The sequence below is a fragment of the Pyxicephalus adspersus genome, chromosome 2 (assembly GCF_032062135.1).
Source record: "Pyxicephalus adspersus chromosome 2, UCB_Pads_2.0, whole genome shotgun sequence".
Classification (NCBI taxonomy): domain Eukaryota; kingdom Metazoa; phylum Chordata; class Amphibia; order Anura; family Pyxicephalidae; genus Pyxicephalus; species Pyxicephalus adspersus.
Genome location: NC_092859.1, coordinates 34,944,266 through 34,968,365, shown reverse-complemented (window position 1 = coordinate 34,968,365; position 24,100 = coordinate 34,944,266). Strand labels below are relative to the sequence as shown.

General features: G+C 36.3%; 1 protein-coding gene across 3 annotated transcripts in view; it reads right to left on the bottom strand.

The window, feature by feature from the left end:
• The window catches only part of TSPAN9 (tetraspanin 9), a 247,642-nt gene that overhangs the window by 19,387 nt on the left and 204,155 nt on the right, over nt 1-24,100 (bottom strand). For all 3 annotated transcript variants that reach the window (XM_072400384.1, XM_072400385.1, XM_072400383.1), the window contains 2 exons: nt 4,154-4,345; nt 3,037-3,111 (listed from right to left, as the gene is read on the bottom strand). In XM_072400384.1, the coding sequence (XP_072256485.1) occupies nt 3,037-3,111; nt 4,154-4,345 (267 nt within the window). The remainder of the gene's footprint in view (nt 1-3,036; nt 3,112-4,153; nt 4,346-24,100) is intronic.

Genomic DNA, 24,100 nt, shown 5'->3' with positions numbered 1-24,100 from the left:
GGGACCTAGCTTCAGATATATGTTTGTTAGTTGCATGCATGCCAAATGGAAGGTATTTGTTCCTGTCTCAGTACAGAGAGATTACAGTATTCCCCCATCACCTGCTTTTCTTTCCAGATGGATGGAGTCTTCTCATGAGAGGATCCATTAGTAGACAACTGGTGTTTAATTGGATAATGAAGTTCGCAAAAGGCACTTCTTAGCGCCTATTGGAAACCTTCCTAATGCCAATTGACCTGGGATGGGCAAAGCAGCTACCTTGCCTAAAGCCCCGTGCCCCATTCTGCCTCCCATACAAGTGAAATAACAAGATAAAAGTCACAGCTTTTTTGGCAGCAATTCTCTGAGACAACACCTATACATTTTCAAACACTGGGGCATAAAACTGAATTTGCTACAGTAAACTTTCATCCCCCCGTAGATTTAATAGAGTTTTAATTGGTCTAAATGAGACCCATTACGTTGTCCGTCATTACAAACTCTACTTTTTGCTCAGAATCGCTGCCATAACTTTGAAGTTCTCCTACGGCATCATTAAGTCTCTCAAATCCTGTTAGATGCAACAGCAATTGCTTTTCCAAATAAGACATCCTTATAAACATCCTTCCACTTTGATATGCAAATTCTTTCTACATAAATGCAGGAAAGCCGGTAACGATAAGAAAAGTGATTGTTCGTCAATAGTACTTGTTCCTTCCCCAGAAAGATCTTAAAAGCAATAAGACAACAGATAAAAAAAGAAGCAATTTCTTTTTTTTCATTTAATATGTTTGCTTTGTTTTTTTTACAGCTGCACAAACCTTCCATCAACTGAACTGTATTTAATCCAAACCTGAGATAGAATTCTTAAATATCCAATTAAACCTAATTTAATTTTGTACATGGCAGCATTATTATATATTTATATTGGAGAGGTCAATAAAAAGGTTTGGTTAATTTACATTTAAGAGTTTCCTAAATGACCTGTTCTCTGTGATTATCTTGGTGATTTTTTTCAAATTTAGACATAGGGCAACAAAGAAATGAGTGGAATCAATGAAGACAATGAAGGGCGAGTGACAAATGGGTTTTTCTTTTTAACCTATCAAAAAAGATTGTGGATAAGAAGTTACCATATAGATGCAAATTTGTGTTTCCCCCTACCCGGGGGATACAGGATAATGTTTTACAAGGTTACAACTGGGAATGAAAAGGCATATATTGCACACAAAGGGCAATCTGATATTCCCTCAAACATTCCCTAGTGGGAATCTTCCAGGTCTATGTCTTCCAGTGGCAGTACTTGATTCCCAGGAGGGAATGTTTGAAGGAAAGTCAAATTCCCTGTTTTATAAATAGAGTCCAAAGTGTTACTGTTGAGGAATATATTTACATGACTGTTTTGTGCCCTGGGATCGGCTTTAAAGCATCTGGGAACACATTTTTCACATTGAAGCTTAGCAAAATAAATCCTAAATGCTGTATTATTATTTGGGTATGGTTTATTTTTTCAAACACTCATAGCACTGTTAAAAACTTGTCTCAACACCTATCAATGTTGCTTTTTGCTGGATGCTCTTGAATGTGGTGCAAATGATAAATTAGGGAATGGTAAATAGAAAAGCAGATTTATATATTAATCACAAGCACTGTATTAACCCCATGTCATTATCACAAAACAGTATTTTTGTGACTATGATTCTTTAACTGCTTTCCAATACAATTTCTAATTTTTGGCTATGGTAAATATTTGAAACAATTCCCTTCTGGGCACAGCTGGTGTTCATTCTCAAATGTTATTGTTTGAACATACGTCATATATTTTGTTGAACATTTTCAATGTATTGGTGATCTAATTCTGGACATGGCTATGCAGCTATTTATCAGCAATATAAAAATGCTACATCAAGCGATACCAAAATGATTCAAACACTGCAGCAACATTAGTGGAATCACTTCCATTTTCATTGACAGGTTTCCATCTATTCTAACTGCTGTTTGAAATGCTAATGCACATAGAATCTCCCAAAAATACATCATTTTGCCATTCTAAATAGAAAGCCGTCATTTTGTACAATACTATCAATTGAAACATTTTATAGTGACAGCTGTTTGTTAATTCCAATGAGTGTGAATCGAGCAAAATATGTATTTTTTTCATAAATAAGCTATCAAAAGTCCAGTGGTAAAGCATTAAACATCTGTGTCTGTGGAAGACAAATATTGGATAGGAATGATTTAAAGCAAATGTGTGTATGGCCAACGACCCACTACTCTATTCAGCCACAGGGGGTAAGGAAACGTGCGAGGTCTATGTTACTCTAGTTGGAATGCTCTCAATACTTAATGTGAGAGCAAGCAAACATCAGCTTGGTTTAATGACAGAATGATACCCAGAAGTACCAGGTATTTTTCCCAATATGGAGCTGTGAGGGAGCGAAGTAAAGGTATGTGCTGATGGAGAGGGTGCATTTAATTCAACGTGTTGCTCTGCCCTAAATAAACAAGAGAAGATTTTCTTTGAAGGGCAGCATGTTGCCTCAAGATTTGCATTACTGATTTGTAGTACTGGGATCATTGGTTCAGTTGAACCCTAAACGCATTTGTTTCCTTACATCGCCAAAATATACCAGTAAGGTAAAAGTCAACTGAAAGATTTCTACTATCTCCCAAATGAGAAACTTTTATACTCTAGAGTTTAACTCTATCTAATAAATGTGGCAACAATCACTCTTGAACATCACACATCTATTGACTAACGATGTAATGAGTGCTTCTCACTGACACAAATGTAAGTGGGGCACTTTCCCACTGGTCACTAAAGTAAGGCAATACAATGACCACAAATAGGTTGGGATCTAACCAAAAAAAAACTAATAATGGAGGATACTGGGTTATCAATTTTAGCTGCCCAATGAAAGGATCATGTTTTCGCTTATTGGCCATCAGCTAATCTAGCCTAATGAAAAAACCTTCAAAAATATTTAGGCATCGTACTGTTTACTGGTAGACATTGTATAGCTTTGTATTTTATTTGTAGTAGGCAACATAGCTTACCTTGTCCATGTAGACAAAGAATAGGATGAGTAGTATTAGCTCAGCCAAAAGAATAATCAGCAAAATGATGAAAAACTGCAAAAGAGATCAACAAGAAAAGTGTTAATTTACAAAACAAAATGACAACGCAAAATTGAATGATATAAAATACTCACGGAACATTTACATAAAATCCTCACAAAGCTGATGTGTGCTCATCATTTCATGAGTGGAAAATAATGGGCTGAACACATTGAGGATGATTTACTACAGGAGTTCAGGCCGTTTACTTACAAAAGTGATTTCTTATTCTCTGCAAAGTGAATATTTACCACATTTACTAAGCAAGTTAAAATAATTCCATATAATAACAATTCACTTTGGCAAATGAACAGCCTAAACTTCTTTAGTAAATCAACCCCCACAGGTGGTCCTTGCAGGGACTGCTTGCTACAGATAATGGCATCCAGAACTGCTTCTATTTTCAATGACAGGTTACATAAACTGATAAGCTTCTTTCTCCTTACCATCACTACTTCCCAAAACTACACATCTCCCATCCTATTGTGTGTTACTTCCCCACCTACTAAATTGTAAGCTCTTCGGGGCAGGGTCCTCTCCTCCTGTGTCACTGTCTGTTTTAGTCTGTCATTTGCAACTCCTATTTAATGTACAGAGCTGCGTAATATGTTGGTGCTATATAAATCCTGAATAATAATAATAATAGTAATAATAATATTCCATAATGGTTTGAATGGTCCTAAAAAAGCTGAGAGAGGGTTTAACACTGCCACAAAACTAATCTCCAGCATGGTAGGACTTCAAAGTTGTACACAACAAGGTTGATTTACTAAAAGAATTTAGGCTTTTCACATACTAAGAATAGTTATCACCATTTACAAGTCATTTCCCATAGTTTAGTAAATGAGATAAAGCTTTGCTGGCTTCAACCATTTTTTAGACTTTCTTGCCCATGCTTGGGTAGTCTATGGAAAGGGAGCTTTCACTAAGCTAAGTGTATAATCTATTGCAAGATGATAATTCAACTTCAAGTCAACAGCTTAAAGTCCTTTAGTAAATTACCCTGATGTGTATATACATATGTTTTCAATTTAAAATGTCTTAACTTGCAACTTACACTTAAAAGGAGGCACTTATTTTCCTTGATAGCACCAAGACAACCGAGGAAGCCAGTCACCATGACGATTGTGCCAATGGCAATAACTAGATTTGCTGCTGAGAGCGACGGGAAACTGGGGGAAAATGTTGCAAAGTTTCCCTGTGATACAGACAGCCATATTCCAACTCCGAGCAATCCACATCCACACAGCTGAAAGACAAAACAAAAAAAAATGTTTAGCAAAACAAACAATAAAAAACTCCAGATGGCAAAGAAAACAAAAACAGCAAAAATATAGATAAAAAAAATCAATGCATAATAGTTGTGCAAAATTTTAAAACCTAATAAAACTAACCAACAAGCAATAACAACATTTAAAAAAAATACTTAAGAATAGGAAAAAAATGATATTTGTAGTGAACAATGTCCTTACATTTGTGCTTTTAAAAAAATTATAAATATAGAAGGTTTTATGTAGGTTCATACTGATGATCTTGCACCTGCCACTGTACTGACACTTGTACCTGCAACCTGACCCTCAAGCCAGCAAAGCTTGTACTCCTAAACCTATTTGAAACAGGATAACATCATTTATATGAGATATAAGAAACATTTCCAGTTATGAGAGAGCCACATTACAACAGATTGCTGCAAAGCGAATGAGACCATAGTGTTGCAAAAAAGTGCACAGACAAATTTTAAGGTTCCGCGCAGCTGTAATATTTAGTAATGGATGGAATCTGATAGTCTAAGTTAGTTGCTAGCTTTTTATTCTACTTGAGGTCTCTATTAGTAAGACTACCTAAAGGAAATATAGGAAACCATTGGATGGCTGCAAATAAAAAACACTGAAATTATAAATAAGAGAATTTTGAACTGGCTGGTCCTTTAAGTCTTCCCTATTTCAGAAAGGACTGAAATAGCTTCATGGACTTCCATTGTATGTTCTGTCTGCCTCAGGGCTTTGTCCAAAAGCATGACTGGTTCCAATACCTTAATTATGATGTTTAATCACTTAGCTCCTTGGTAGAACACTTGCACTTGTCTCTCCCTCCTTTTCCTAGAACCTTAAAACCTAAAGTGTTTTTATGATATTAAAGTACCTTAGCTCCTTGGTTAAACACTTGCACCTGTCTCATTTAACTTTCTCTCAAACTTTTAAAGCTGCCCCAGTAACATATAAAAAAGAGTGTTGCTTGATAAGTTCTAGATTCACATTTCCAAAACACATTGGGAGCATGACTATGGCCAAACCCAGTTCCTTGCCATCTTCACTTGTCCGCTACAAAATGAAAAATGGAATTAAAAGACCTCAATATTGGGGTTAGATGGGGTACAAGCCTCCTAATAACCAGAGGGAGAGACTTGTGGGTAAAATATATATATCTGTATGGTTATTTATTTACAGCTACTAGGCTTTTCAGTTGCTTAATCATTTATTTTGCAATAGCCTGTAAAGGTTCTTTGACCATTTATCATAGAGAAATCCTACAGGCGTCATCTATTGTATATCAAGAGAGAATTGGATTTGAAGCAATGGTGCCTGTGGGAATTTAGTTACAATTGCATCCTAATTCAGCCCTCAATCACTGCAGGTTTTTTTGCCCAATATTAAACCTGGAGAAAATAGCCTTACAAAGTTGAGCCTCTGCTGCCATTGAGTTATTCTGAAAGATTACTTTTTCATATGGAACTTGCAAAATGCCATTAAAGACTGATTCAATTATGATGCTGAGAACATAAATAAAAGTTTTTAGACCGGTACAGATTTTACTTATCAGCCTGTAATATACCTCTTGAAGTGGTCCCAGGACTTCAGCACATTTGCTTTTATTTTAAATAAAATACGGATGTAATAGACCACAAAAGCTATAAAGGGAGGCAAAGCATAAAATATACCAACCACATAATGCTGTAGTGATTATTTCTAATTTTAACACAGCAGAAAAAAAAAGGAAACTGGATAAGAGCAACAGTCTGACTTTTTAAAGGCAAACCTATGCTTAAACTTATATTACTTGAAAGTAATAATAATGTCATATTTTTATAGGCTGGACTTTTTTTTAAATACTAATTGGCGCATACTCTGTCTAGTGGCTATCCATTCACCATCTTTACTGTAGATTTGTTGATATCAATCCAGCTACAGGATAAGCCCCATTTGAAAACAGATTGGGTACAACACAGTAAAGATAGAAAGATATGTACTGGTGATTTTATATATCTAATTACCAGATGGGATAATGGGTGCCCTTAAGGAAGTCTTAGTTTCTTAGTTCATCCTTACCAGAATTTAGCAATATGGCTTATTTTAAGAACCTATTATGGGATTCTACAATCAGCTGAAAAGAGAAATCCCAGGTCCATTGCACCTGCAATAAGTTCTGAATAATCTCTTCAAGCTCATGGTTTGATTGACCTTTACACTGAGATAGGAGGTACAATAGGACACAATCACTATGCCACACTTACTTTGAGAGCAATCAAGGTATATGTAATAGGAAAGTTTGGCTGCCCCCATATATATATATATATATATATATATATATATATAATTATAAAATATACATATAAAATTATTTAAAAAAGAACAATGGTCAAAACATAATATTAGATATGTTATACAGACTTCTTATAGCATTCAGGCAGCATTGTTTGTTTAAATGCCCTCCTTTTATATAGTATATAGATGGTATATGTAATATTAGCAGTAAGCTGCTGAACACTTTCGGCTCTCTCCTTCACTATGTTGTACACAGCTATTCTAACTTTTGGTAAACAACTAAAACATTTACAAAAAGAACAGGCTGGTTTATCTTAGCAATATTCTGAATGAAAAAAAAGGGTTTAGATAGACTCATAATATGAAAAGATTATTTCAATGCTACATTTAAAGTTTCTAACGTTAATGAAAAAAATAGTACAGCATTCTTTTAAAACATAAATGGCTACAATCAAAAATTTTCAACATTGGAGAAAACATCCTTATACATGAAAAAGATGATACTGCATGTCCTTGGGATTTTAAATGTTAAGCAACAAAGAACACAAAAAGAAAAGCAAAAAATAAAAAAACCAGAAAGATGATTTTTATTTAATTTATTAACCGGTTTCTCAAAATTTGTTGGCAGCATTTCTTACTGAATTTCTCTAACACTAAGCAGCACATCAAGATGACCTAAGCCACCATACCATGGTCTGGGAGGATTGGACACACCCAATTAAAATATACACGTACAACACTTTGCCCCTGTGGTAAGACAAAAATCAAGATTGTTCTGTCAAAAGAGAGACAGATGGAAAATATACATAATAAGATTTCCTATGAAACATGAATTTTGTTTTTTTTAAAAACAGGTTTGCAAGAGGAACAGCTTATGTGCAAAACTGAACAACGCTGCTCAATTTTTCAGCTGCCTCCTCAATACACTTTCTATTAATCAAAATACCAGAATAAAGGCTGTACGCACCTTAAACATGCACAACACTCCCAGAAGATTAATGTTTCCAGCTCTTGAACATAAATAAGGCTATTCTATATAAACTCCAAACACAATTTTCGTGGTTTATCAATACAAGACCAATCTTGCTACCAAGATGTGTAATTTATAATAAATTAGAGGCAACATAATAACACAAGCAGACGGGGCATAGTGGATATTAACAGCTTGGATAAAAGGCTTTCCATCTCATGCTTTTCCATTAGTTTGTATTGTATTTATTTTTTTATATTTAAAGAAAGATGATGTAATTAAGAAGTTGGGTATTATTTAGTAAGGAGCTGCTGAAATTACACATACTAAAATGCTGATAGTGTTGCATATATAAAACAAGAACATTCTGGGGAAAATGATTTTCCATGCTGCTGAAAGTCAAAGTGCTTCAGATTTGAAACTTAAAAATGAATTACACCGCAGTGCCTTTAGCTACAGAAGTCAGTGAGGGGTTATTTTAAAGCCCTGTTACTGCTTAAGAAGAATATGTAAATACTTGAACTGAATGTCCATAGCCTGGCCACAGCTGCATTAATATGTACATTTTTATTAAAATGGCCATGTAGAGAAAATACAAAGTGTCCTTTTCATAATGTATATTATCCCATGCTTCTTCCTGACAAGGATAATTGTGCCCCCTTCAGCATCTTCTACATTTTTCCTGATGTAGGCATAGCTTGCTTTGTATAATAAATTCTGAACCGTGGATGACACTGCAGCTTTGTAATTCTGATGTTCCCTACAGCAAAGTGTGCCAGTAGACTACTTCACACTTCTGTCTCAGAACACAAAAGAATTCTGAATGCCTAATTCATATAATTCCCTCTTGAGTGCCAGAGTGCTTTCTGGATTCCCTAAGATATTTTCAGCATCAGCATTTCAATTATTAAATGCTGCAAACTGGAGTTTTGTCCAGGGTCAGAGCTATTATTGTCATAACTGTTCATACTTAGCAAATTAAAGTTAACCAATAAACAAGCTTGGTGCATGAGCTAAAGATATAATGATAAATACTGATCAATCAGAAGTTGTTGTAAAATATACAGACGCATGAATGGACCCTTTGTGTCACTACATAAGGTGGTGGAGTGAAGAACACAATGGCTACCTAGTAGAATTCCAGCAAACCTTTTAAGAAAGGGTTGGAACTATTTTATATATGTATTAACTGTTGTTGCCATGACTAAAGAAGTGGGAAGTGTCCTAATGAGGGTACCTGTGTTAGTAACAACTGTACAAGATTTCCTTTCATTTTATATCAAAAGACAGGAAATGATGAGTAATCTGAAGACATATCCCAACAAAGCATGGTTGTTTTTTACCCTTTCTCACTGTAATAAAAACTAGGGAAATACTATAAAGTGCAAAAAAGTACTGTTGAGCAGCCATTCGCAGCCAGAGTTCCATGGAATTCCAGGGTTTCTTCAGATGTTGCAAGGGTTTCCTCAAATTGTGGGAGATTCACCTCCTATTTGATAATGCCTGCATAGTTTACGGGTCAACACTACTTTGTAAAGTCAGTTGTATGAGGTTTTTAGGTGTCAATAAATGTGTTATTCTGTCCACTTGCCACCAATTTCATAGTATTTTTCCCTATTGACCCCCAAAAGATGGTGATGCCCAGCAGCAGTCCCAGAAATATTGTATATCTACATAAGTGAGGCTTTTACAGGTAAATATTAAGTATAAATATGTTAAATGTAAAACGGGAAGATGACTGAAAATATTAGTTAACAGGGTCTTTTAATACCTGAAGCAACTTTTTCCAGCTATAACTGGTGATCTATTATCCTCCTACAAATATACATGCCCATTTTTCTCTGGAAAGTATTTGATCACCTTTCCAAAAAGCATTTTTCAGTTTATCTAGTTGCTGTTACGTTACTTTTTATATCTTTAAATGTTGCACACAGTTTTCAATATTCAAGGTTGAACAGATTTGGAGTATAAAATTTTAATATAGCAGATCCTGTGAGGCTCCGACTATTGCTTTTGTCATTTACCAAAGGCTGCTTTAGTTTTACCAGATGCATGGAAACCACTTATTTTAGTGGAGATTGGAGAATAATAGATGATAAATTTCATCCCATCCTCCTAAAGTTTCCTGCCAAGAGATAACAGTGCAGACAAACACTGAAACACTTCAACCTTCAGTTGATTGAAGTTAAATAAAATCTTCAATAATCTGATTGTTTTAGGCAAGTGCTTCTAATGCTTTAAAGCTGAACACCAAAATTAGGCCATTTTCTGCCCGTAATTTCAGTTTGATGACAGAGGTTTAGTGTTACACATGAGAATTACCTGGCCTGCCTAGGTCCATCTACGCCTTCAGATTTATATATGCCAATCCACTACTCCCAAAAGAAAGACAACTACTTGCATTGGAAATGGGGGCTCTTGAGATGAATATTGACATAGGATTCAGAAAGTTTTCAGAAAGCACACCAAGGGCACATCCCATCAACTGTGATATGACTGCACTGCATGAGAAATACAAAGAGCCAGTGATGATATAATTGAATCTAAACAAGGTAGGTAATAAATATGAATACATTAGAATGTACTCAGAATATAGATTTAATTGGAACTATCTGAGAAAGATACCACCTACAAGTTATCTCCCATATTCTGAAATCTTGCAATGTATATTTAGTGGTATAAATATATAATTTTTTCCCCTTATGAAAACTAGACATGGACTTTAAACCAGCCTTCATAATACAAATCACAGAATGCTAAATGAACACTGTAATTCAAACAGTAATTTCAACAGACACTTATTCACTGAACAGTAACATCTATCATTTCAAACCAGGAAGTCTCAAATAATGAGTCAATTTTCTGCACATTTTATATTAATAACCCTCAAGAAAAGGCTCCAAAATGTATTAAATGCAGATTCTCCTGATTTGATTATAGCCTCATAGCACCAGATGGGTAAATAAAATAGCAGCATTTTCTGTATATGATTCAGAGGCCACTCGACTGGTAATTATAAGCTTTACTCATGTTAGGAAAATATATATGAATTCAAAGGGAGTTTACACACTTATGTAGGGTTTACTTTTAGCACTGTACATATCATATATAATACACTAAATATATACAAGATAGTTTCTTAGTTACCTTACTAACTAGACTTTACTAAACCTTCACTAAACTTTACAGAGTTTGCAAGAAGCAGATACCAAGATAAATTTAAATACACCAAAAATATGTTTAATGATGCATTAATGACTAGAGAGCTGAATATTATGGGTCTTTTATATATTTTTGGATTTCACTCTAAATTGTATTAAAACTGTTTTGCCATGTAGTCTTTTCCAGTTAGCACACACACACCTTACATGCCTTTTTTACAGAACCACTTCATTTGTTTTGTTGCCATGACACAGCTCTGTTCTACGTCAATGAAAAGAAAGAGTACAATATAAAAAAAATAAAAATGGAAAGCAACAAAAGTTTTGCTAAATAAAAGCTATAGGACAAATAAGGTTGGTTAGTAAATGTAAAAGTTTTTAGTTTTTGTCTAAATGTTTTCTCAAACAAATAGGAAAAGAAAGGTTGTGTATAACACAACACCAATATATTCTTAACTGCTAATAAGCAAATGTGTATGGAGCAGCGTTCCCTTTTTATTTTGTTCACCTTTTCCATAAACTTTTTGGCACAAAAGAAATGATGAAAACGAACTGAAAAAAAAACTGACTTCCAACAAATCGATCAGATAGAATGGTGGGGATCACATAGGATAATTAAAACATGCATGGCTACCATGAGATCAATAATACAAGGTAAGCCTCAGCAGCTTGTACTTGCAGAGGTTTTTTTTTTCTGGAAAAGTGGAAAAAAAATATTTCAAATATTCATTTCCATTCATAGCCTATTTGTGATTTATTTCCATATTGTGGCGCTATATAGGATTGCCGCAGAGTGATTTATACATTTCTCTACACCTGAATACATTTCATTGGATTGCAAATTGGAAAAGGAGTAGGCTGAGGATATGTAGCATGTGTCTGGTGAAATGCTTTTTATGTCTGTGTGCTGCATGCTGGTAAATCCTAATGCTGCCGCTGAAATGAATATGTTCCAGGGTATTAATTACTCAGTAACTTATCTCGGCCGGATGATTTTGTAGCAGCGGGGTGCTTCCAGAGCAAGGTCACATCGTTTAAACAAAAGGGATATTCTCTGTGTGACTCTCAGTTATCGGTATTAGGGTGGATGCCTTTGAAGTGTGCAGCTTCTGTTCCATTTGGTGTGAAAAATTCTAAGTGCTGCTCTATATCACTTAAAGTACACCTGTCATTGAGTTATACTGCTTAAACAACTGTTAGAAATGAAATTCAAATGCACATACAACCATAGCTCTCCTCAAGCTCCCCAAAATCACAAGCTTAAGCAAATTCATACTTCGAATGGGTCAAAGAAGACGCCGGCACTTTCTATTAGTCCGTGAGAGTGCCAATCACATTGATGGACCAACAGAGAGCCTTAAAAAAACTTTCTTGTGTAAATCTTAAGCGAGGGAGCACCTGTCATTGCTTCTGAATGCCAGGCACAAAAAAAACACACTTGTAATGCTGTGCTCTAAAAAAACTATACATTTATTTACAAATAGTTAATTATTTCCTACGTTCCGATGTTCTGAAATGTACAATGTAGGACTACTGGTCCTGTATTTTGCACAATGGCATCAAAGAGCTGTGAACAGCTTGGCAGCATAGTGAAGTGACTTCAGAGGACCAGGTGGATGTAAAGGAGGAACTCTGCAGTAATAGAAATAAGGTAGGCATTTGTACTTATTCCCCAACCCTATCCTTCTTAGACAAACATTTAACCCATGAAGTGTGGAGGTAGGGAAATGATAAAACTATTTGGTTATCATGATGGACAAGCAATTTGCTTTTTCAGATTGAGAGGTTAGCATTGACAGCTTCTATAACTAATGGATGTGGTCGTTCTAAAGAGCCACCTTGCTCAGGACACAGTAACATTGTTTCTGCTAAGCACATCCCCTGACCTCCATGTATTAACCTTTTTTTGTTTTTTACATTCTTTTTTGCAGTGAGGTTCCAGGTTTAGGGGGCAATGTGACCTCCGATGGTAGTGCCCTGGCCTATATTAACCCATGGGAGTGACTTTACCACTTCCCTGTGTAAATTTTAGCTTAGGCTGCAAGAAGAAAAAATATGCAAATAAACACAAGTAACGTAAGTTTAGTATGAAGGTGTCCAGAGGTGCCCTTGGCAGAGATGTCATTACTTTTTTTTGCAAGGCGACAGTGTCTTTTTAATGGTATATTTACACTATTCCATTTCTTTATTCCATCTGCATTATGTTGCAAATTGCTGTACAATACCAAAGCGCTAAATAGACCTGCCAGCCATTATATCCTGTGGATAACTGTATGCGCCTAACCTATATAATAAATAATATTTTGTTGTTCAGCATATATACAGAATGATACAAGAGGCTACAATTTCTGATCTTGTATATTCTGCTAAGTAAGCACTTACAGTGCTAAGACAAACCGAATATTGGATCATATTTCACTTAACTCTGTCGGCTAATGTACAGTATAACATATTTATGGCCACTATAAGGGTCTGCCATGTTGTTATGTGCCATTGTGGATTTCTCGGCGGTATGGCAGAACAGCAAGCTAGCCCAGAATTTGTGATAGATGATAAAGTTCACATGCACTCTTAAAAAATATATTTTGTTTAAAACATCTCAGACAAGAACAGTTATGGTTTTTTCCTTGGTTCTACAGCAGGTCACAACTGGGTTTGTGGTGGCTCATAAATTTGGTCTTTAATCCCATCTAAAGCCCATAACAATTCACAGTAAATGTGTAAATGATTCTTAAAAGAATAATGCTGGGCTGTAGAGTAACCCCATTATTTTCCGGTGGGAGAATACAATCCGCTATTAAATGTTATGGTTACTGTTTTGTGCTTACATTGTTATTTATCTTTATAGAATGTTTAGCTTTGTGTTACTTTCTTTCCAGATATTTTTTTAAAACTTAAGAATACATAGTATACATAAACCATTTCACATCAGAAGTACTGGGCTGTGTATTCACGCAAAAACAGACTGAAAGAAATTTATTTAGTCTAGTGAAAACAGGACATGCTGAGTTTTTCTGTGCAGCTCGGCATGTGCCACTACACTGAATTGTGCTGTGGCAAAGCAGATTTTCCATGATGCCTTTAAACAATTTTTTGCCACCTTTAGGAATATAAATATACTCACCTACTTTTGGGTGTTGGTAGTCATTGGCCCTGATTTATTCTCCAAAGCTGGAAAGTATACACTTTCACTTTCAGTGAAGCTAGATGATCCAGCAAACCTGGAATGGATCTGGTCCAGAATTGAAATCATTTGCTAACATATAGCTAATGACTTTTAGGATATCCGTTCCAGGTGTTTCTTCTCTAGCCTTTAGAGAGAGCTTTAATAAATCAGGGCCATTGTCTCTAACATAGTGTACGGTTGAATTGTTGGGGAAGTCAGTAAACCTACACAGTATGATCCTGGATGAGGATCAAACTTGGGGCCTAGTGCTGCAAAGCCAGAGGATTAGGCTATGTTCTAACTAGCAATGCGGTTCCCCCTTTCTCATGCTAGTGAACCGCTGTCTTGGAGGACACTACAAGTAGCTTCTCCCCACAGCAGCCCCATAGAGAATAAATAGGGCGGCAGGAAGCAGTACTGTACCGGGAAGCCTCAACCTGTCCTTAGTCACTGTGCATATATAATACATGGTGACACAACCATGGGTTTTTGGGTGACAACGCTCCAACACTGTGTTCCAATTATGCGCCTGCATTGTCAGGGTCTTCTGATGGGGATTAGTGGCTGTTTTAATACACATTACTCAGGCATGGCCCCCTGTTAGAATCAGGAAACACATGCCAAATAAAGACACTGTACAAATATTTGTATTTGTCCCTCTCTGGCACTTTGAGGTTCACAATTTGGTATCCTTTAGCAAACCTTGTAATAAAAAAATTGAAACACACAAGCAGCTGCGGGGTATAAAAACGAGTACTACCTGGATGTGCTACATTTTCCAGGTCTATTTAGGCAATATTAATTAAGTAGACACTTTTTTAAACTACTGGGAGCTGAGCTGAAGACACTCGACTGCTTTTAAACTTGCTCAGGCAGTTTAAGTGGGTCAATTTTCATGCAATTTCTATTTCAGTTCTTTTGTTTTCTGATCTCTTGTGAGGAGTAAGAAAAGGAAGGTAGTCAGGAGATCCTTTAGCGGGCAGTTTTATTGCTTGCTAATAACATCTTGTTGGTTTGCACATATGTATATCAAGGACTGTGCAAAGTCACCTACAGGCATTAAAAGAGATCTGTTGTGTCATTGCCAACTTTTTATTAATTTATAAGGTAACATAAATAAAAGCTTGAAGAGCTCCACTAGTCCTACAATAGAAAACGGGCAAACAAAATTAAAAAGGGGGTAGAAGAACAGTAAAATCAAGTGTCTAATTGTTATATATAATGCTTTTCTTTACCGATAATGATTTTTTATTTATCTGTAAGGTATCTTTGATGTTGCAAAAAAAAATAATTTAGCATAGCTTCCTCCCTCCTTCTGCATCATAGCCCTCTCCCCTTTTCTGGAAGGTCTATTTAATCTCTATGCTGGCCCAGCTATTCTGCCCCTCCCTACCCAGCCTAGGGTGGACATGAGGAAGAATGCTATAGAATGTCACCTAAGTGACAGCCCTAAGTCTGCTGACATCACATCCAAGATGGCAGCACTCATTAGCAGTCTCAAGGCTTTTGGATGGGTACACAAAGGAGGCTTTTAGAGGTAAATAACGAACATTAGGTTTGATAAATGCACATATAATCTAAAGAAAACATTTATATTGAAATGATCTTGGGTCAGGGTGTAAAAATGTAACAGATCTTTAAGCATAAAAAAAAAAAAAAAAATGTAAATATGCCCTGTAGTATTGGTAAAACCACCAACAGCGATATTACAAGTATGAAAATGATTCGAAACTATTAAAGATGATAAACCACCTTTGTTGTTTTAAACAGCCTCACAATGACAGCCACCGATTTTAAAGAGCTGAAGATGGAAAAATCAATCAAATTAATCCAAACATAATATCCTGCGATATACATAAAGAAGGAAAAATACATTACTGGGCACAGTAGCCTGGCCGTACAAAAAAAACTGGCTGTAATTCATCGGATCGTGCCTCCGTGTCATTTATTATTAAGGCATTTCTGAGTATTTTATATGACATCATAAAGATTTAATGACACAAAGCAATTCCTTTCAACAGGAACTTTATCATTAGTTTATTCATCTGTCAATTAACGTAAACTGCTGGTGGATTACACAATAATAACATAAAAAGGCTGCCTCATTACTAAACATTTGCGGTTTTACAAGGCACGACAGAGAATTATAAGAGAGCAGCAATTTTATCAAGGTCAGCTAGTAAGGTTATGCTCATTGGTGGGAAACGAGGAGCGGTGCTGCATCACGTGATCAGTAATTGGATACAGTGGGAGTTGATGCAAATGGGGGGAGCAGCACTGTTGCTCATGGTGCCTACATATACAAGAGAACCTTCCCCTGATATGGCTATCTATGATTAGGGAGTGACTGCTTTTTTTGGCTATTACTGCCATATCTGGATGAGGAATCCATATGCTTCTTTGGCTATTACTAAGATACAAAAATGTGGACTCCAACTGCCTTTTCCCACTTTACTTTTCCAAAACATGCACACACATATTTGTGCAAGATTTCCTTAAAATGATTATTTATGACCATGATTTCACCAAACTTTAGGGCAAAAATAAAGAAGAACTCCATCTTTAACTCACCCATTATTAAGGGTCTTCTGGTTGGTCTGTTGGTGTCACAGGCCCTTCCCTTTTTTCTGGCAATGGTAGGCAGTCATTACTGCTGAACTCTTCTGCACTCTTGTGATGATGTCTGTGCAGGTGTTCAGTTCAGTAGTACAAGTAGAGAACAACGTTGGAATAAATGTGATTATTGCAACAAAAGTAGTTTTTCTTTTTAAAAAGTGTTGGTCTGGGTATTTTTTTGATATTTTATACTAAACTGCATTGCCAAAGCAGGAAGATACTATGGTTCACTTTAATACAGACCACCACAATAGGATATGCAATAGAGAGTGAAAGTTCTGCACCTGGATCGCAGTTTGCACATTGCTATGAATTCCCCCCATGTGATTGGCCCAGTAGTGTTCCATGGAATGAGCCACCTTGTCCTGCATACTTGAAATTCCTGATATTCCATTTACACTTCCCTTTAACGAAAATATATATTTTTTAAGAGCTATTGTTTTTTCTGTGCCAAAAACACATTTCATTTTTGAAAAGGTCTTGGATATCAAAGATTCCACTTCACTGTCTCTTTTATAATCACAGTGGGGAATTCAATCTTGAGTAAAAGCCACAGGTCATTCGAGGGGTTAATATACACCTCTACTTTGATATCCAGTCATTCTCCTTTCCCATCGACTACTTCCCTGACTCCTCTTTGCCTCTTCTCACACCCTTTGAAGTGATAGCCAAAAAGATCATTAAAATGTGTCTGCTTGGGCAGAGACACAATTCCAATAATGGATGCACTGCAAGATGAACAGTTTGGATGATCGAGATCAATAAAGCAAAATTTGACCTGATACAAAGCGAAGGGAGATGTCAGTGTGGAGCAGGTCTCGTTACGCTGCGCAGAACTTAGAGAATCGATATGGCTGGCTGCTGACGGGTGGAACTCAGCAGTGCGTGGAAATAAAGTTTGTGTTCTCAGTTTTAGAGAAAACAAAACCAGAAAAATTAAGGCTCAAAATAACCTACTCGGGCAAGTAATTACAAGCTAAAGAGTACCTGTCATATGAGAGGTAAATCTGCCCATAGACAGACATTTATGTGCTTGAGATAGCAAATGGTAGCTTGTTGTCTTTTCACAATGTATGTACATATTGCTTCAATGCTACCATATAAGTAACATTTCTATATACATACACTTTAAAGTTTTATGAAACAACGTCTTTATAATTGGAATAGTTTATGTTATTGGACCATTTGTCATACCAAGCTGAGTTTCAGAAGTACCTCATTTATATTTATTTACTGTGGTCATAAAGTCAAAGTTTAATCCCCTATAATTTACCGTAATTCTATTCTAGCCTCTCTGGCTCTGGCTACCCCTGGGACAGAGAAAGATTGGGATGGTGGACAAAATGGATACATTTATTCCAAGCACTCCTATCAAAAGGAAATTCTGGTAATGGTGGAAAAGGTTAGCTTAGTGTTGAGTTGCTGCTGGCAGAGGAGAGCTGAGCTGCTTAGAGAACAACTTTAGTTCTTTTTGTTGTGAGATGTATGGATAAGTTGCTGTATAACATCTTTGTCACTCTGTCAGCGAGGGTTTGTTTTAATGCTCATTCACTGCTTATTAAGATTATGTGATTACTTGAAAAACACAGGAAATTTTATATTCTCATTTTTCGATTGCTACAATTGTTGCCAGAATCACATACAGTCCAAGATACGGTGAAATTTTGAAAAAAAGTGCATTAAAAAAATCCTTTTTCTTTTAGATGAAAAAGAATCACTAAGTCTTTCAACCACTCAACGATATCATGAAACCACAATATGGTTTATGCCATGAAAGCTTAAATGTCAGGGACGAAAAGGTAAATAAAAAGGTGTCAGTCTCCGGTATTTGATGCCATATTTTCAAGAAACAACTGACATTTTTTTTCACCGACATCAAGAAGTCTTTTTAAAAGAGAGAAGAAAAAAAAAAAAAAAAACAGCACACTATCGCTACCAGCAAATGGTTGAAATCATTTAGTTGCCATATATATATATTTTTTTTACTGCTTGACACATAAATAAAATGGACAAGCCTGAAGGAAAATGAAAATGGGCCAGTTGGAAATCTAATATCCCTTTTATTTTTAATGGTGTTTTTATAGCTTTAACTGCCATCAAATTTTAAACTTAAATCAATTGTTTTAATTTTTGTTCCTTTATGAGAGCGCTTCTGCTCATCTATATGTCATACTGATCAGATGAAGCTATGAAACGGTTGGAGTTTGCTACCTAATCTCTACTTTCTAAGCTGAATCATAAATTTGTATAATTTAATGGAGAAGGTGGAAAAGCTGAAATATCAGTAGATAAAAAAACAAACCTCTTCCTCCTAATACATATTTTAGGGGTATTCTAGCTGCTTTGATGCTCTTCTATAGTGATAACTGGTGCTAAATTACAAATTACAAAGTTAGCTTACATTTCTTTTCATACCACATGGCTTGGAAGTTTTGGGGATTTGTTTTTGCCCTTGTTGGTTAAACAGCATAGCAGAAGAATGAGATGGCACTAGCCTAATGAAACTGCTACCATGCATGGTGAATAGCACAGGTTCTCTTTACACACTGCATAATTGACAGTGGTACTAAACCATTCATTGCCACCAACAATACTTCATTAATAGGCGATTGAGGGAAAGACACTACATCTCTCCCAAGGGCTCAGTGGCGTCAGGAAGTCCACAGCCTTAAGGTGCGTACACACTTCCAATTTTTATCGTTCCAATCGAACGACGAACGATCGATTGGGCAAAAAATCGTTCGTAAAAAAGTAACCAACGACGCCGACGAACGAGGAAACTCGTTGGAAACGAACGACCGGACCGGCGGATCAGATTGGACGACGATCGTTGAACATCGTTCGTGTGTACGGTCGTTCGTTGATCGTCCATGGTCAGAGCATGCGTAATGAACGAACGTTCGTTCACTTTCCTGTCGTGCACATAGTTCCTCTATCGCTCAAACGATCGTATCTATTGTGTGTACAATATCTACGAACGATCGTGTCGTTATCTCTATGTGCAGGATCGGTGCTATACGATCGTTCGTAGATATCGTGCAGGATCGTTCGTTTTCCAACGATAATAATTGGAAGTGTGTACGTAGCTTTACTCTAAGTATTTAAACTGTAAGATCTGGAATTCCCTGTGCTGAGATTATTTTGTGTTTTTAGAAGGGAACAGGCAGAGATATTCACAGAACGAAACAGGTGCCTAGAAACCAACTCATCCTAGCACTCATTACTGAACAGCTAATTTTATTGCTGGTCTCAGGCCTTAAACACTTTCAGGCCTATAACTGAAAAGCCCCAGTTAATGTAAAAAAATGCTCTTTAATAAAAATCACTTTGTAAGATGAATGTCTACTGTTGCTATCCTACAGAAATCTAAAGACCAAAACCTCCAACAGATGAGTCAGCTGAGTCTCCTAAATGCCCAGCCTTTTTTAAACCAGCTTTTGGTAGGTCATGGGATGATGTACTGTTAGTTGAATAATATCATTTTTACAATCACTAATTTGACCCTAAGAACGCAGTGAAATGCTGCTTCCAAAGGATGTGAATGAGCCTGGGAAAATTCCAACACCAAGCATTTCCGAACAACTGGAGCACAGAAAACTGGCCCCCGCTGAGATATGTAACCAACACATGCAAGGTATTCCGTTGTGGAAATCCTATCTAATTACTCAGCAGCTGCAATTAGCCAACTCCACGTGATTCCCTCTTCTTCTAATATTAAAGTGAAACTATTCGCAGAGAATACATACATGCAGCTGTTTTTATACTGTTTTGCCTGTTCATCATTTTTTACGTGACTTTTTTATTTGTTCACTGTTCCATATTTTAACTGTTTGGTATTTCCAACAAAGATCAGAATGGGTTTTTTTAACTGTTGGTGACCATACCCCTTGGAGTTGTGGGAATCCAAACTCTGATCACAGGATACAATACTGATGCTAAGCATTGCTGGAAAGCCACAACTTACTAAATGGGGCCATAGCAGGCATGGGTATTAACAGGGATGACTTGGCACTCATATTTCTTTAGAAAAGCTTTGCGGAACAGAGCAGGCTGCACAGCCGAGATTGTGAGAGAAGGCGAGTATTTAAAAAAGTCAGCTGCATTCAGTGGGTAGGGGGTGGGGTAACTGGAACCCAAAAATATACTGTATATAATTCTGTCCCTTACTTATACTTCAAGTGTTAAAATATTGTTATAGTATTATAAATAACAAAAATAATAAAAGTATAATGTTCATATGTATCAGGGCCACAATTGCACCCATCATATTGTTTTCCCATAACATGAACACTTCACTGCAGCTCTTTCTTCCATCAGGCACATTTAATATGGCAAATACTACATAACTATTGGAATAATATCAAACATTTAAAATTCACCTGAAAGTTTATTCTGGAACTCCGGAGGTTAGGCTGGGCTAAATGGACACAGTCCTATCTAGGTAACTTGGGTGTCCTATGGAAGTAGAATGCCTTTTACCGGTTATGTGGGAACAAAACTTTTAGGCTGTGGATTCTTGAACAGCCACTGACAGTATAACACAGGACCCTCCCCCCTCAATCATAGATATTCACCCCAGCAAACAATATTACAAGAATAGACTGTTCTGCTCTTCTGACACATACTGGACTCTCGTATTGCGGATCATTCTATAGACTAAGTTCAGTAATGATCTGCACATTCTGCCTATGTTATATGGAACACAAAGATTTATCATTCAACTGTAGCAATTTTATCTCAGCCAGAGACATATTAACCTCCAGACTACAAGCTGTCACTGATCAGTCACCTTTCAGAACCTTCTAAAGAATATTCCTTTTCCATCCTACTATTCCATGTGACTCCATCACGTGCAAAACTTTTAGAAGAAACCTTGATGTCTTTTGTCCCTTCTGTCTTAATCTCAAGACAGAGGGGAAAAACTGTAGGTAAACTTATGCAGGAATTACTTTTTTCAAGCAGTTTGTTATCCTAAGTGAATGATCCCACTGCAGCACACAAATACCCGTCTATGGCACATGACTGCCCTGTTTTCAGTCTTTTTTGCATTCACAGGTAAAGGTGGAGAAGAGGTTTCGGCTTTGAAGGCATGAAATAATTCTTGCTAATAGGAGCTTAAAATACACATTATATTGTACCTGTTGTAAATGGGCCGCCTTTGCCAAGTTTCCAACTAGCATATTTCCTTCATGCATTGCCAGTATCAACATTCTCTACCCATTCCATCTGAAAGTGGTTTGATGAGAATTATTTTTACTCATCCCTCTTTCAATTACTGGGATTTTTAAGAGCCGAAAATAAATGAGAAGCCCAAGCAGTACATATGCTGTTGCCTGGGGAAACATGACTTCTGGAATTAATAAAATATTGGCTTTGTTGTTCCAAATTGTTAATTGCAATCATTCTCTGTGGTTGTAATCAAGACACATCCCAAACTTCAGTGCTGAACATGTACATAATGGAGAATGGAGAGATTGCTTGTGTGTCTGACAAACACTTGTTTAGGAAAGAAGCAATGCTAATTACAAGCATATATATTTGAGTAGATTTTCCCTTGGCGAATGAAACAAGGGTAATGCAATTCCCTTATTCCCACAGAACTGCACATAAAATAGACCATGCATCATTAGTATTTCTCGCAGCCTCGGTACTGAACTAGACAAACGCACAAATGTTCTGACTTAAAGTAACTCTGTTGATTATAATGGAAGATCACTGAGATGTACAGAAGATTAAAATAATGAAGAAATGTCTTTATTTTTCTAATTCACACTTGCATTGTGTGACTGAAAACTAAGGATAAATAATGGCCTGTAATTCATTTGGTATATCAATCAACAAAGTGACAATCAACTTGCTACCTTATTCTGAAAATCCAACTACAGATAGATGAAAATATGTAAATCGTTCCCCCCGCATAAACTATGTGTAGTTGTTTTCTAAAAAATAAGGTTGGTAATACTCACCTTAATCTGCGGTCTCTTCCTCCCTGCTGATTCCCGTTATGATAATTGACTCTGCTTGTCAGTCTCTGGTCTTATGAATCTTCCCTTGGTTGTTGTCAAGACCAAACATCCACCAGAACTAGCTACTTCTAGAGATAAAGGCCAACATTTCAGTGCTGGGGGTCAAAGGACTGGGATGGTGGATGTTGTGGGCACTGGATCAAGGTGATTGCTGGGTGTTATATATAAGACTCCAGATTGCTTAAAACCAGGAAGGAAGTAGGGAAGACAGCATGATATATACTTTTTTATTTGGAGTTGATTAGGGTTTAGAGAGCAATTCAAGCAACAAAAAAAAAGAAGTGTGTGAGCTACCAATACCATCCAAAAAACACAGCAGCTATAACATACTGGGAGATATTAGTCAATTTACACTGTCTCTTTATGTGGACAAATGTATCCATAAAAAATCCTGACCTTATTGTGAACAGAAAGCAGATAAAGATAACAATCCATGAAAGCCTGGTTTGATAAAAAAAAAAAAATCAAGGTTGAACTTTCACTCAACTATATATTAATCAGACAGATAATCTAAAACCACACTGACCCCATTATTAATTTACAAGGTGGTCCAAGACACTCACTATACTCCCAATTTTATAGGTATTCTTCTAATTTTGCTGACATTGAAGATCATCGTATATTGTTTGCCATTATTCATGTCCATGTCATGTCTATGCTGCAATTTTAAAAGTCAAAGCCTTTGTTCTGATGTTTGGTTTGGGATTTAAGCCAGAGTTCTTCATTAAGTAGGTCACCCTTTCAATGATTTATAGGCTCACAACAAGACTTCAACTACTTTGCTATCATGCCGACATGTAAGACACATGCTACTGCTGTTGATGGGAATGTAAAAAAGCATAAGCAGTGCCTAAATAACAATATCCCTAAATTAAATTAGGAGCATGGAGTTAATAGTGGAAAGGAGTTTTACTGGAAGTAATCAGTAGGAATGCTGAATGATACTTAAAGTGAACTGTCCTGGTGTAAAGATTTCTCATCCAGTAACTGTGCTGGACTTCGATACCTTATGGTACCTGAAAGTACCGATGTTAGTTTTAAAAGCAAATCCTGTGTCCCCGTAGACCCTATCAAGGACTGAGAGGACAGAAGAGCATTATGCTGAATAATATGGCTTTATATAGATAGTTGCTGCTAAATCTTCAGAGTGGCAAAGCCTTTGACCTGCACTATTAACTACAGAACAAAAATTCTCTCCTGTTGACTCCGGTGGGCATCGGCTAACATTCTACCAATCTTTTTACTGTCCTTCAGAATAATAATACAGATATCTATTAATGGGGTTTAAACCAGATAATGTGGCATCTGTACTCTTTATTTTAACAATTTAGAACACATGGAGTAAATATCGAAAGAGATATAATATATAAAGAATTTCTGTAATTAACCTTTATGTATAATAATGTATGGACGTAAGCTCACCAAACTAAAATGATCATTATTTGCAATAATGGCAAATTTTTAGTTATGAAAGACAATGAGAAATAACTGCCACATGGATAGAAATACCAATCATTATAGAT